The sequence below is a fragment of the Dasypus novemcinctus genome, chromosome 16 (genome assembly GCF_030445035.2).
Source record: "Dasypus novemcinctus isolate mDasNov1 chromosome 16, mDasNov1.1.hap2, whole genome shotgun sequence".
Taxonomy (NCBI): domain Eukaryota; kingdom Metazoa; phylum Chordata; class Mammalia; order Cingulata; family Dasypodidae; genus Dasypus; species Dasypus novemcinctus.
This window is the reverse complement of record NC_080688.1, coordinates 2,584,821-2,598,240: the sequence shown is the minus strand read 5'-3', so window position 1 is coordinate 2,598,240 and position 13,420 is coordinate 2,584,821. Positions and strand designations below refer to the sequence as shown.

At 34.1% G+C, this 13,420-nt stretch overlaps 1 protein-coding gene across 1 annotated transcript; it reads right to left on the bottom strand.

Annotated features, from left to right (window-relative positions):
- Positions 1 to 6,379: 6,379 nt before the first annotated feature.
- On the bottom strand, positions 6,380 to 7,336 carry LOC101421544 (olfactory receptor 5V1-like). The gene has a single exon (XM_004479491.1). The coding sequence runs from the start codon at positions 7,334 to 7,336 to the stop codon at positions 6,380 to 6,382; it is 957 nt and encodes a 318-aa protein (XP_004479548.1).
- Positions 7,337 to 13,420: the final 6,084 nt, after the last annotated feature.

The following is a 13,420-nucleotide window of genomic DNA, read 5'->3' as shown; positions in this document are numbered from 1 at the left end:
TCATCCCAAAATCCTCAAGATTGGGAAATGAACAATGGACTAATGTAGACTTATTAGTATTTTAATATATACATTATTCTAGAAATGGAAGAACTCATCATTGTTATACAGGTAGTTCCCACCAGAGGTTCTGAGGGATGGGAGAGGAAAGAATGGGTGCAAATTGGGGCATTTTCAGGACTTTGGAGTTATCCTGCATGTTATTGCAATGACAGATATGAGCCATTGCATATTTTGTCATAACCTACAAAATTTTGCAGGACAGAATGTAAACTATAATGTAAACTGTAGTCCATGATTAGTAGCAATGCTTCAATATGTGTTCAATTGTAACAAAAGTACCATACTAATGAAGAATGTTGTTATTGTGGAAAAGTGTGGGAGGGGGAGGAAGAAGGAGGGTAAATATATATTTGTATTTACCCTTGCCCATTTTGGTCAAGGTCTTTTCCATTTCTACTGCTAGTTGCTCCTGAGTAACAATCCCTCAGTTTCAGGAATGCTTATTCCTGGAAGTTACATCCCATGTCAGGGGGAAGGATTATATGCTGAGTTTGGCTTAGAGAGAGGCGACATTTGAGCAACAGTTAGGTTTTCAAGAGGTAACTCTTAGACAACATAGAATACTAGGTTAAGTTTCAATTTCAAAAGAAAAGGTACACGAGTACAATAATCAATATCAAGGGCCCATCACAATGGTCCATTCTCCTTCACTATTCATTGCTCCTGTATTTGGAGGATTCTTACTTTCCAATGTAGAAAATGGCAGAGGTCTACAGGATGGTAATTCAATATTCTTTTGGGTATTCTATGGAACTCCACCCATCAAGACAATGTTTCATGAATACTTGTTCCATGAACATATTCACATGCCTACCTCAGATGAACATTCTCCCATGCATCCCCCATCACTGATATCCCACAACAATGACCCTCCCCTGTCAGAGTTATGATCCTTCTGTGATTCAAAATCTCTTAAATAATGAAACCAATAATGTAAGCATTGAGGCCTCCAAATTTCTATTCCAGCCTTCTGTATCCCATAGATTTTCATACATTGTGTTCTTGTTATCCAACATATGGACTACAGCAGTTTGATATTATTGATGAATTTTAAAAAGAAATATTGGATTATGTTTGTAAACTGGTCTTTTAATCTGGGCATATGAGATTATATTGGATTCAGAGGTTTACTTGATTAAATAATGATTAAGGTGCTGATTAGGCCAATTAAGTAGGATGCTGCATCCCCAGCAGTGGGTGGGTGCTCACAGAGAAAGCAAAATGCAGAAAAGTTAGTTAGAGTTTTGATGTTGGAATTTTGAGTTGAAGCCCAGAAAGTAAGCACATAAAGGAGCTTGGTTGTGAGGAAAGAGAAGCAAGCCCTGGGAAGAGAGGAACCCAGGAAGCCTGAACCCTGGCAGACATCAGCAGACATCTTTCTCAAACACATGGCAAAAGACTTTGGTGAGGGAAGTAACTTATGCTTTATGGCCTGGTAACTGTAAGCTTTTATCTCAAATAAATATATTTTACAAAAATCAAATGATTTCTTTTATTTTGCCTCAGAACCCATTTGGCTGACTGACACATGGACTATCTATGAGAAACATCCATGAGCACTTGAAAATATTTTGGGGGTGTAATGTTCTATAAATGTCCGTTAGGCCCAGAAATATTCAATGACTTTAATGACTTCCCAATGAAAGATTACTGGAACCCTGAGGCTAATTTCTAGTAGACATAGTATCCAGATAAGAATAAAATAAATAAGGCTTAATATTAAAGGAAGAGTTCAAGGCCTAGCCAAATCCAGCTTACCTGAGTGATTACCATATGTAACAAGGGGAACCACTAAACATGATCCAACCTCCTTTTCTGAGTTTTTAGCACCTTGTACACTCGTGTTTTAAGATTTTTTCAGTTGTTGCTCAATTTGTATCTTGGTTTATAATTAATAGAGAAAACCCATCACTAGTGTGAATACATATTCCCAAAAGACATGTCCAGTCTGCCCAATTAGAAGTCCTATTTTCAGCTCAACAATTCAATCTTCTTGAACAGTTTATCATTAGTAAAATCATTACAGAATTAATGATGTATACCATCAGTTCTTTTGAGGTATCTATATCATGGACAGCCTCCAATTGGTTCATTGTTTGACAACAACATCTGTGGAGAAAAATAAAATCTATATCCTCATTGGTTAATATGCATGTGCTTTTAAAAAAGGAGCTGATCTTCTTCTATATAGAATTCTCAGTTGTATATTGACATGGAAGTCTGAACTATCAAAGTATGTCTTTATGACCAGTTCAAATGTTTTTTGGGATGGGAGACACAATGTTTTTGTTTTTTTATCTTCTTTATTTTCTTCTAAATGTTACATTAAAAAAATATGAGGTCCCCATATACCCCCCACCCCACCGAAACCACCCCTCCCACACCAACAACCTCTTCCATCATCATGGCACATCCACTGCACCTGGTGAATATATTCTGGAGCACTGCAGCACCACATGGAGAGTGGTCCACATTATAGTCCACACTCTCCCCCAGTCCACCCAGTGGGCCATGACAGGACATACAACATCCAGCATCCATCACTGCAGCACCAACAAGGACAACTCCAAATCCCAAAAATGCCCCCACACCACATATCCTCCTCTGTCTCCCTAGCCACTGTGACAACCCTCTCCACATCACTACTACAACATTTTCCCTTACTAATCACAATAGTTCCCCAGCAGAACACCAGTAAGTCCACTCTAATCCAGACTTTATTCTTCCATCCTGTGGACCCTGGGATGGTTATGTCCAGTCCCCCTCTACATCAAAAGGGGGCTTAGATTCCACATGGATGATGGATGCAATTCTCTGGCTTGCAGCTGTAGGCAATCTTGACCCCCTGGAGTGGTGGTTGACCATCGTCACCTACCTATCAGTGGCCAGGGTAAGTCCAACAAACCAGAGGGTAGGAGCTGCAAATCTGCTGAGGCCCAGGACCTGGACATCACATGGACAGTATAGAGATTTAGGTCTCCTGAGTGTACAGCAACCCAAATGCCAACCACAGGTCCAGTAAAAGTATCAGAAAAGGCATGTGTAGAAAGGTCATATCTAAGTCCAACTCCATCACACTCAGGAACACAAACTCCAAAGTAGGGCCAACTGACATGACCCTGAACTCCAGAGCCATCTGCCATGACCATAGAACCTGCAGGTCTCTGCAGCCCTCAGGAGAACCAGCACCTGAGTTTCCATCTACCTTGGCTGTCTCTGGTACCCTGATGAGGTGTGCATAAGCATCACCCTTCTGATGATATTCCAACTCTTTTTGGAGACTCATAGTCATATAAACTTACTTGTCCTTTCCATTTCCCCTTTTTATCCAAAGTCAAAAAGCAGTTTTTAGCACCTTATATTACATGTAGGCTGAGATATTCTGCTGGTCTGAGTTGACTCCATTGTCCAAGGTCATTTTTCTAGTTACATCATCAGCTGGTACTTGAGAGTAATCCCTCAGCACCAGGGAGGCTCATCCTGAGGAGACATGTCCCATGCTGGGGGGAAGGCAATGCATCTACATGCTGAGTTTGGCTTAGAGAATGGCCACATTTGAGCAATGTGGAGGCTCTCAGTAGGTAACTCTTAGGCATCCTTCTGCTCTAGACCTAGTTCATATTTCAGTCACACAGGTTAATATTCAGAGCCATCAGTATCAAGGGCTCATTGTTGGACCATCCATCTTTGTTGGTTTTTGTCATTGCACTTGGGGGATTGTTGTTATTCCATTTGGGAATGTGATAGAGCTCCCTTGGCCAAAGAACTCAGCACTCTCTCAGCTGTTGTTTCCAACTGAATCCACTATGAAAATATCCAATCCTTTCTGTGTTCCCTGTATATATGCCCTGGAGAGCTCTCTCCCAACCATGTGCCCACCACCAATAACACCCACACAAGTGCTCCTCCCCCACCATAGTTGGACTCTGTAGTAAAAAACTTGTTCAAAAAGGAAGCCCAATATATTGCCAGATTCCATTAATAGTAAAATGGAAAATAGTGATGGGCCAAAAGGTTAGATATAGAATACATAGTAATTTAGAAAAATTAAGCAAAGGGAATATAAATTGGGGTATCAAGAAATGAAAACAATGAAAAAGCCCTGTTTTTGACATTTTGCCTTTCACCACTGCCATAGAAGTTGCTCTGTATGTACAGTAGCAAGGCAATTTTTTCCATTTCTTCCTCAGTAGACACAATGTTAATATGGATTAAGATTGATGGATGTTCTATGGTTGCAGGAAAGCCTGGTGAACCTCTGCTGCATCCTATATCTAGAGCAATTCCCTGGGACATAGAAACATGATAAAATTAGCAAGGAAGTACATTGGAACATGGAACCTACAGGGCACACCTAACTTAGGAATCAAAGTGCTAGATTGCTGTCAAACACCCAAAACAGTCATTGAATTATGACCTTATTTTAATTAGAATTAATTATATCATTTTGTCATTGATTCCTCCCTATCTTACAGCCAGCAATTTTTTCCTTATAAAAGAAAAGTACTTTTTATTTCCTTCAAAGTAAATTTCCTTCAATCTTCACAGTCATCTCTATGGCATCCATGACAGCTCTCCGCATGGCTTATAAAATAATCAGTATAAGTTGCTGTGACATTTGCACAATTACCAGTTAACCAAATTCAACATATACATCCCCATTCCTGGTGTTTCTTGAATTTTAAGTAAGGACTTACTTTAAGCTGGAATATCTATTTGCATCGCTGCAGTCTCAGCTGTCTTCTGTGAAATTTATTTACAACATAACTGTCAAGTAACTTGGCCACCTTCTCTAATAATACTGTTTCTTTTAGTGAAGGGAGACATATAGTTTTATTTATACCCTATATTTTATAAAGGCAGTAAATCAGTATATATTCAAGAAAAATATAATGGCATTATTGAAATATTACCATCTACAAATTTAGATTGTCATATAATATGCAAGACCAAGGTAAACATGCCAACCACAGATCCCATTCAGCTTAAATATATGGTGATTTTAAGATCTTGTATTCAGCAGTTCTCGCCAAACAATTCAACATGGAACCAGATAGAAATATCACGCCTTCATTGTATTTCAAGAACATATTGTCTTACCTAAGAAGAATAAACTAGAATTACCATGATTTCATCAACTTTATTATTCTACAAAAAATACTTTTGTACTAAAAATCTATGGTGCAATAAGCATGGGCAATGCTACAGTTTTTTGTTTTGTTTTTTTAAATTCATACATGCTATTTCTGTCATGGCCAAATCAAGGCAAATTCGTGTCTCACTTAATGAGACATACAGATTCTGGCAAAAAAAAAAATAGGTTTCATAGTAGTGTGTAATGCAGATATAAAACCAATACAACATTCTGTTTGTTCAAATTTTTGATTAAATGTTGAATAAATATTTGAATTTCAGGTATTTAAATTGAATAATTGATTCAGTTTTACATTGTTACTCAATTTTATGGATTTCATTTAAGAAATGTCATTCTTGTTATACAGTGAGAATTGTACTCTCCAAGGTAACTAATAAGATTTGTGGTGTTACAAGATGATACATTTACATTTGAATATGTGAGATTAATATGATAGCAATATAGTGAAATCATTTATATATCTAAGATCAGAGATAAAGAGAAATAAATCCTCTCCTTGTATGGACAGGTGGAAAAAGAAGGAGAATATGGTCACAAAAAAAAGCAAAGAATGTGGAGAAATAGAATAATGGAAATGAAAATAAAGAGGAGTGCAATGACAAAGTTAAGAAGGCATAAATGAGGCATGTGAAGATAATCAGGTAGGCAATTAAGGTAAAGAAAATAAGAGGGATGTTTTGGTATAGATAAAGAAATAAAATGAAAAGCAGATATAAATACGAATAATATAGATATACATATTTATGGACTATATAGATACAGATGAATAGAAGCATATATACAGGTATTGCTTTGTATTTGAATGTTGAGGCGGATATGGATATAGATATGGACATAGATAAAGTGATAAAGATCCAAATTTATTTAAAGCAGGCCAAGTTTATACCACTAGTAACAGTGAAATTATTAATAATCTTCTGCTTTATACTAAAATATGTTTATTTTTGGATGTTTTTTTTATTTTACCTTAAGATCGAGATAAACCTAGATATATGCAGAGTCAAAATTCTAGTATTATGTATAGTATAGGGGGAAGGCTATAAATTTGTATAAATACAATAAGCAGGTGTAACTTAGACAGATATCTAAATAAAGTTATTCTTTCTATAGATTCTTACAATTATTCCAATGAAGTCAATGTTTGAGTGCTAATTAAGAAATTTAATAAATTTTATTGAGCTGTAAACATGTTTTGTGACATAAGATCTTTCTGATGGCTCCTTTAACATCTGTGTTTCTTAAGCTGTAGATCATGGGGTTCAACATTGGGGTGATAACCCCATACAGCATTGAGATGAGCCTGTCTCTGGCTGGAGAGTGTTGACTGGAGGATGGGCGGATATAGGTAAATGTTGTTGTGCCATAAAACAGACAGACCACAAAGAGATGGGAAGCACATGTGGAGAAGGCTTTGCGCTTCCCTTCGGCAGACTGGATTTTTAGGATGGCAGATATGATGTAGACGTAAGATATAAAGGTGATCAGAAATGTACTGATCCCCGAGATACCTCCTACAACTAAGACAAGCATTTCTGCCACATAAGTGGAAGAGCAGGAGAGCGCCACCAATTGTGGGATGTCACAATAATACTGGTTAACGTGGTTGGATTTGCAGAAAGACAGGCGGAATGTGAATATCGTATGCAGAAGGGAATTAAGAAACCCTGCTGCCCAGGTTCCAATCGTCAGCTGGGCGCAGCGAATGTTGGTCATGATGAGGGTGTAACGGAGTGGAAAACAGATGGCCACATACCGGTCATATGCCATGATAGCAAGAAGGAAGCCCTCCGTCCCTGCTAGGGCCACCAGAAAATAAAGTTGTAAAGCACACCCAATGAAAGAAATGCTTTGTTTTTCAGTCAGAAGGTTCTCAAGCATCTTGGGAACAGTAGCTGATGGGCAGAATATGTCTAAGATGGACAAATTTGCCAAGAAGTAATACATGGGAGTGCGCAGCTTTTTCTCAGTGGCGATGGCAAGAAGAATGGTACCATTGCCCATCAAGGTGACCTGATAGATGAGGGCAAAAACCACAAATAAAGGATAGCGCACCTCAGGTAGGTAAGAGAGTCCTATGAGGTTAAACTCATTCACGGTGCTGAGATTGCTGATGTCCATCTCTTCTTTCCACTAGGCCCTTTCTGGAAAAAATGAAACCAACAGAGTTTAAGATAAAAAAAACTTAGGAGCCTAGTGAAGTGAAACACTTGGAATTTAGTTCGGGTGCAGTTGTTGAACTGTGTTTTAATCACAGATTTCAATAATTAGAATTATTGATAAAACATCCAATGTCTTTATGATATTTCTTGGAATATTCAGACTCAGTTCCATAATAAGAAACTATTGTTGATCCTTCATTTATATATAGTCATTAGCTTGTTACATTCTCAAAGAGCATACATTAATACAAATTAAATGTTTTTAATGCAAATTAAATTTAGCCTATACAATATAAATAAAACCTGGTTGATAATGTCTACATGTGACCCAAAGGATAAGCAGGTACATTTGCATGTATATTAAATTCCCTTTCCCCTTAAAACACATGTAATTGACAATATGGAGTTTGTAACTCAGATATAATAGTACATATTGAACTTATTTACCCCTATTTTATTTTCTAATGGCATTTCAGTAAACCTTAACAGCCCACATCATCAGAATGTTTATGATAATTTATAACCATATTTCAATTTAATTGAATGTCTGCAAATTGATACTAATGCAGATATTTTTTGTCACTGTAAAAACTAATTTCTTTCTTTTTGGTTGTTTAAATTGCTTTGATGTTCTTTTCTTGCATAGAAACTATGTCTATATGTGTCATAAAGAAATGGTGCATAGAAGAAAGGGGTGATTAGAAAGAGACAAAGGGAGATACAAAGAGCAATTTAAACTCAAAAGGTATATAATTTAGAGCTAAATTACTAATGGCACAAAAAGATTCACAACATGGTTCCATAAATGATTATTTTATTTTTATATTCATGTTTTCCCATAACAATAATTAATTGGTGTGGATAAAGAAGTAAAAAGCAGAACAGAGCTTTAATAGTAGTTTTTCATAAAAGACTAATACAAATATATTTATTGAGATATGTGATTTAATGTGCAGAATGATTATTTAATTGCAGTGAAGTGAGGCGTATACAATATATGCATATTCACACACACAAACTCAGGTATTATACTAAAAACTTTGGAAAAATAATGTGTTCTCTTTTTTAAAAAGAAACAAATCTGTTCTTAGAAAATTCAGACCAAAAAAACTGGCTTAGAAAATAAAATGTAAAAGTTTCTATTCTGTGTAAAGGCAGTGGCCACCAGCAGTTCTGAGGGATAAGAAAAGGAAGAATAAGAGTATTATGGGAATATTTTTGGAACATTGGATTTGTCCTTCCTGACATTACAGTGATGGACACAGGCCATTATATATTTTGTCATAACTTAAAAAAATTGTGCAGGACAAATTTTAAATATAATGTAAACCGTAGACCATGGTTAACAATGCTTCAGTATGGGTTCATCAATTTTAACAAATGTACCACACTAATGAAGAATGTTATTAACATGGGGAAGTGTGTGAGGGGGAGGGAGTATGGCATATGGAAATCACCTACATTTTTTATGTAACATTTTTGTGATCTAAAAACAGCTAGATTTAAAAGTAAAAAAAATTAATTATAAAAAGATGTTAAAAAATATATAGACATTTTCTATGTTTTTTCTATACTACGAGCCACTTCACATTTCTTTTAACTGATGGAAATTCTTCATTATTTCTTAACTGAAATAAAATATATAGCATTAATAATACAAAGTATATATAATAATTTTCAAACATATGGTATTGTTACATTATGCCATTTTTTTCCACTAGAAAGATTTAAATAAGAATTGCTGGACATTATATATCCTACCATAACCTACTGAATGGATTGGAGGAGAGTGTAATCTACAATGTAAATTATAATCCATGTGGTACAGCAGTGCTACAAAATGTATTCACCAAATGCAATGAATGTGCCACAATGATGAAAGAGGTTGTTGATGTTCGAGGAGTGGGGTGTTGGGAGGTGGGGTATATGGGAACCTCTTATATTTTTTAGTGTAACTTTTTTTGTGATTGATGTATCTTTAAAAAAAGACAATAAAAATAATGGGCTATGGTGTGTACCATTGACCATGAGGTACAGCGGTGCTCGGAGATGTATTCACCAAGTGCAATGAATGTCTCATGATGATGGAAGAGATTGTTGTTATGGGGGGAGGAGTGGGATGAGGGGAGTGGGGGGTATATGGGGATTTTTTAATGTAACATTAAAAAATTAAATAAAGACAAAAAAAGAAAAAAAATAAGAATTGCTGAGATTCATTGGAAGATGTTATTATTTGTTCCTTAAGAGTCTTGTTACTAATATTATCTTTTCCTTTCCTTAAACATTACTTGCTCTCTTACTTTAGAGAAATGTCTTTTCAAAGATGACATCTAAATAGTGAAACTCTTCAGAGAAAATTATTATATTAAGCACAAAATGCTTAGATAACATTATTTGGTAAGCAAACATTTGTTAAATTAGTGAATAGAGAGATTGAAGCAAAGGAACATCTGTAGCATTAATTCTTGACTTCTCAAATATTTAAGATTCTGCAAAGTAGTGTACATTTTAATACTTCAAAAAGTAATAGAGAGTATAAGAAATTAAGGTGCTTTTTTACAAGAAACATTAATATTTTGAGAAAGTAAATAGTAACTTATGTTACGTATTTATTTGTCCTTATATACATATTTTACTAACTTGATTTAATTTTTCTAAACAAGGATTGGGAGAAATAAGTCAATAACCTCTTGAGGAAAACAGCAGGTGGGTTCTACATCATGATACATGATCAGAGTACAGCCTCAAGAAATTATATTTTCATTACATTTTCCCCTTGATTGAATAAATTTCTTAATTCAATTTTTTTGGCATATAAAATACAGAATTTGTCCATGTGGAAAGGAACTTGTTTAAGAAACTCCTCCTTTTAAACAAACATAACTAAATCCCATTTTTTAAAAAGGTGATTTAAAATATAATAATATATTGCACAAGGAAAGGTTCTTTAATCTTCTTTATTAACCTAATTCATTGATAGTTATTTGCCATCAAGCAATCTCCCAACCTGCTGTGTTAGATTACTAGGTGTAACAAAGCATACAAATACATGAATTATACCTGTTGAAGTCATCTTTTTTAAATAGTAATAAAGAGTCAACTAAGGAGTATCCAAAGCAAAGGGTGTATGACTAGGGTTAGTCTAACATTGAAAATTAATGAAAAACTAAACTTTCTTATATTATTAGTATGACTTATACTTTCACATGTGGTAAAAGGCAAACATACCATATATGAAGCTTCACCCTCTGAAAAATAGTTACTTCAAGCTTTACTATATAAGGAGAAAATGATTTCATGAAGCACAATTATCACAAGTAGAACATAAATCTTAAGATAATTCAGACTTTATAATTTATGTAATACTTTAATAACAAGGAAATCTCTCAATTGAAATTTCTTTGTAAAATAACCTGTCTTTTAAAACACATTGCTAGAGGAATTTTTTCACCTTCCTCTTTAACTGAGTGGATCAAGAGCTGGTAAACTAGATGAATGGAAAGGGCCCTTCTAGAATGTAGTCTGTCTCCCCATGCTTTGTGTTGTCCTTGTTGACTATTACTATCTAGGCAATATAAATCAAGGTTCATGGATCATAAACATGCTTTAGATGCAATAAAATTTACATATAAAGTTGTTGGGCACAGGTGTGGATATGCACTGTTTTAAAAAGACAAACCTTGATCCACTGGTTTTCTAAGAGTGTGTTGTTTAATTTCCATATCTTGTGAAATCTAGGTCTCTGGCCCTTGCACATTTCCAGCTTCATTCCACTGTAGTCAGAGAAATTATTTTGTATGATTTTGATCTTTCTGAATTCATTGAGACATTTTCTGTGGCCTAGCATATGGTCTATCTTGGAGAATGATCCATGTGCACTTGAGAAGAATTTATATCCTGCTATATTTGGGTGTAATGTTCTGTATGTCTATTAGGTCCAGCTCCTCTAATGTATTGTTCAAAGTTTATTTAGCCACCTACTCTAATATTAAAATTATACACTTTATCTTACCTATTTCAAAAAATACCTTATATGTGTAAGTTTATACATCACACTATATTAACATCTCTACAAACATCTAACATTTTTTACCTCAGGAAATTCAGAGTTTAGCACAGAAATTTCTTGCTTGTCAGTTTTAAAGACTTCATTACCAATACAGGATTTCAACAAGATGAAAGTAAAAGGATCCCGCCAATGAAAATGTATTAGTGAAAAACAGACATCTCTGTTAAATAGAGTGTTCATAAGAGGAATTATTCTATAATTTGTATTATACCTTCTTTCCCCTTAGGAAAAGCAACAATTAAGACTCTAGAGGGTATATGATTATTTTCTTGATAAAACTGAATATTGCCAACCTAATAATGGGTACTCATTTTATACATAATCAACTTAATATGTTGAAAAAGAAACCTAAATTGTAAAATTGTGACCATTTTGTTTCTTTTAATTTTTTGAGTAAGATATAGCAAACTATTTTCTAGGAATTGCATTGCAAGAAAAAAGTAAATTGTAAATTGATGTCATTAAGATATTTTTTCTGTATTATGAAACATTTCTCCTTAAAATATGATTATACAATCAATTGTTATAATCTTCATTTTTCATGAGAGACAGGTAAACTTTAACACTATTGTTATTTGTATTATTACATATTTTTAAGTTGTTAATACTCTTCACTATGTACCATGAAAAAGGGTATTGTTACATCCATTTAGAACAAAATGTATGGGATTTGAATCTTATTATAAAATCATATCCTAACACAATTTTATAGCAATGTATTCATTATCTAGGATGTAGACTATTATCAAAAATTAATTATTTTAATTAAAATCTGCAATCCTTAAGTATGTAAAAATATTAGCAGGATTCCAGACCAATTCTTCTAATTCCAGTTAAACATGAATAAAATAACTCAGAGTAGGCTTCCTTACATCCCCTTTAATTTTTATCATTCCTTTATCCCATATTGTAAAACCTGATTCCCAAAGATATCATTATTTTTACTTATATGTTACAGCCTATGAAAAACACCCACTAATTTTGTAGTTTCTTTTTAGAGTTGGTATCTTTAACCAAATAAATTCCTAATTATTTTTCAGAGCTTTTTTATTTAGAATATATGACACTAAATTAATATCCTTAGCATACAATCCTTTTAAAGCACTGAAATTAATTCTGTTATATTTTTTCTATGGCTAACATAAAAATTAAGTATACAGACAATTTCCTTTTCCTGTTTGCATTCAATTATTTATTTTTACTTTTATTTTTTTTAGGTACTGGGGCTAGGGATTGAACTCCAGACCTAGCATGTGGGAAGGTGGCACTCAACCACTGAGTCACACCAGCTCACCTGAGTTGTTTTCTCATTTGTTTGATGGTTGTTGTTTTTTTTTTTTAGTACTCACTGGGGACCAAAATCCAGGACCTCCCATGTGGAAAGTAGGCACTCAACTGCTTGAGCCACACTGGCTCCTTACATTCAGTTTTAGAACTTGTTTTCTTCATCCATCTAATTATAATTTTATTTTTTAAAATAGAGAACATACATACTGCCATAAATATAAAGTCTTGGGCCAAATTTGAATTGACATCCTCATTTTTCCTACACTCTTCCTGCCCAAGACTACATCTTGGGTTTTGTTTTCTGTGTCTGTGGATCTTACTACAAACATTGTTAAATGTTTATATATGTGTATGCATATGTGCATGTGAGGGTGTGTGCATAGGCACATTTTTTCTTATTTTTCCTTCTTATATGAAAGAAGGCCTGCTATGTGCCTATTTTCCACCTTGTTTTTTATTTTTATTCATATATATATTATGTAATACATAGTTTATCAGTTTATAGAGAAACATATTTTTCAGCTTTATTAGATTTAATAATCCTTTATATAGATGAATTATAATTTATACAAATATAAAAGAAAAATATAACATTATAAATTTGTTAATCATAATATTTTATGATATTTACACTTATATATTATTTTATAATATGTATGCAATATTATACATATTTTTTCACATGAT

Bases quoted from the DNA above. Each gene is read 5' to 3' on its own strand.
- LOC101421544 (XM_004479491.1), bottom strand. From the start codon at position 7,336: ATGGACATCAGCAATCTCAGCACCGTGAATGAGTTTAACCTCATAGGA.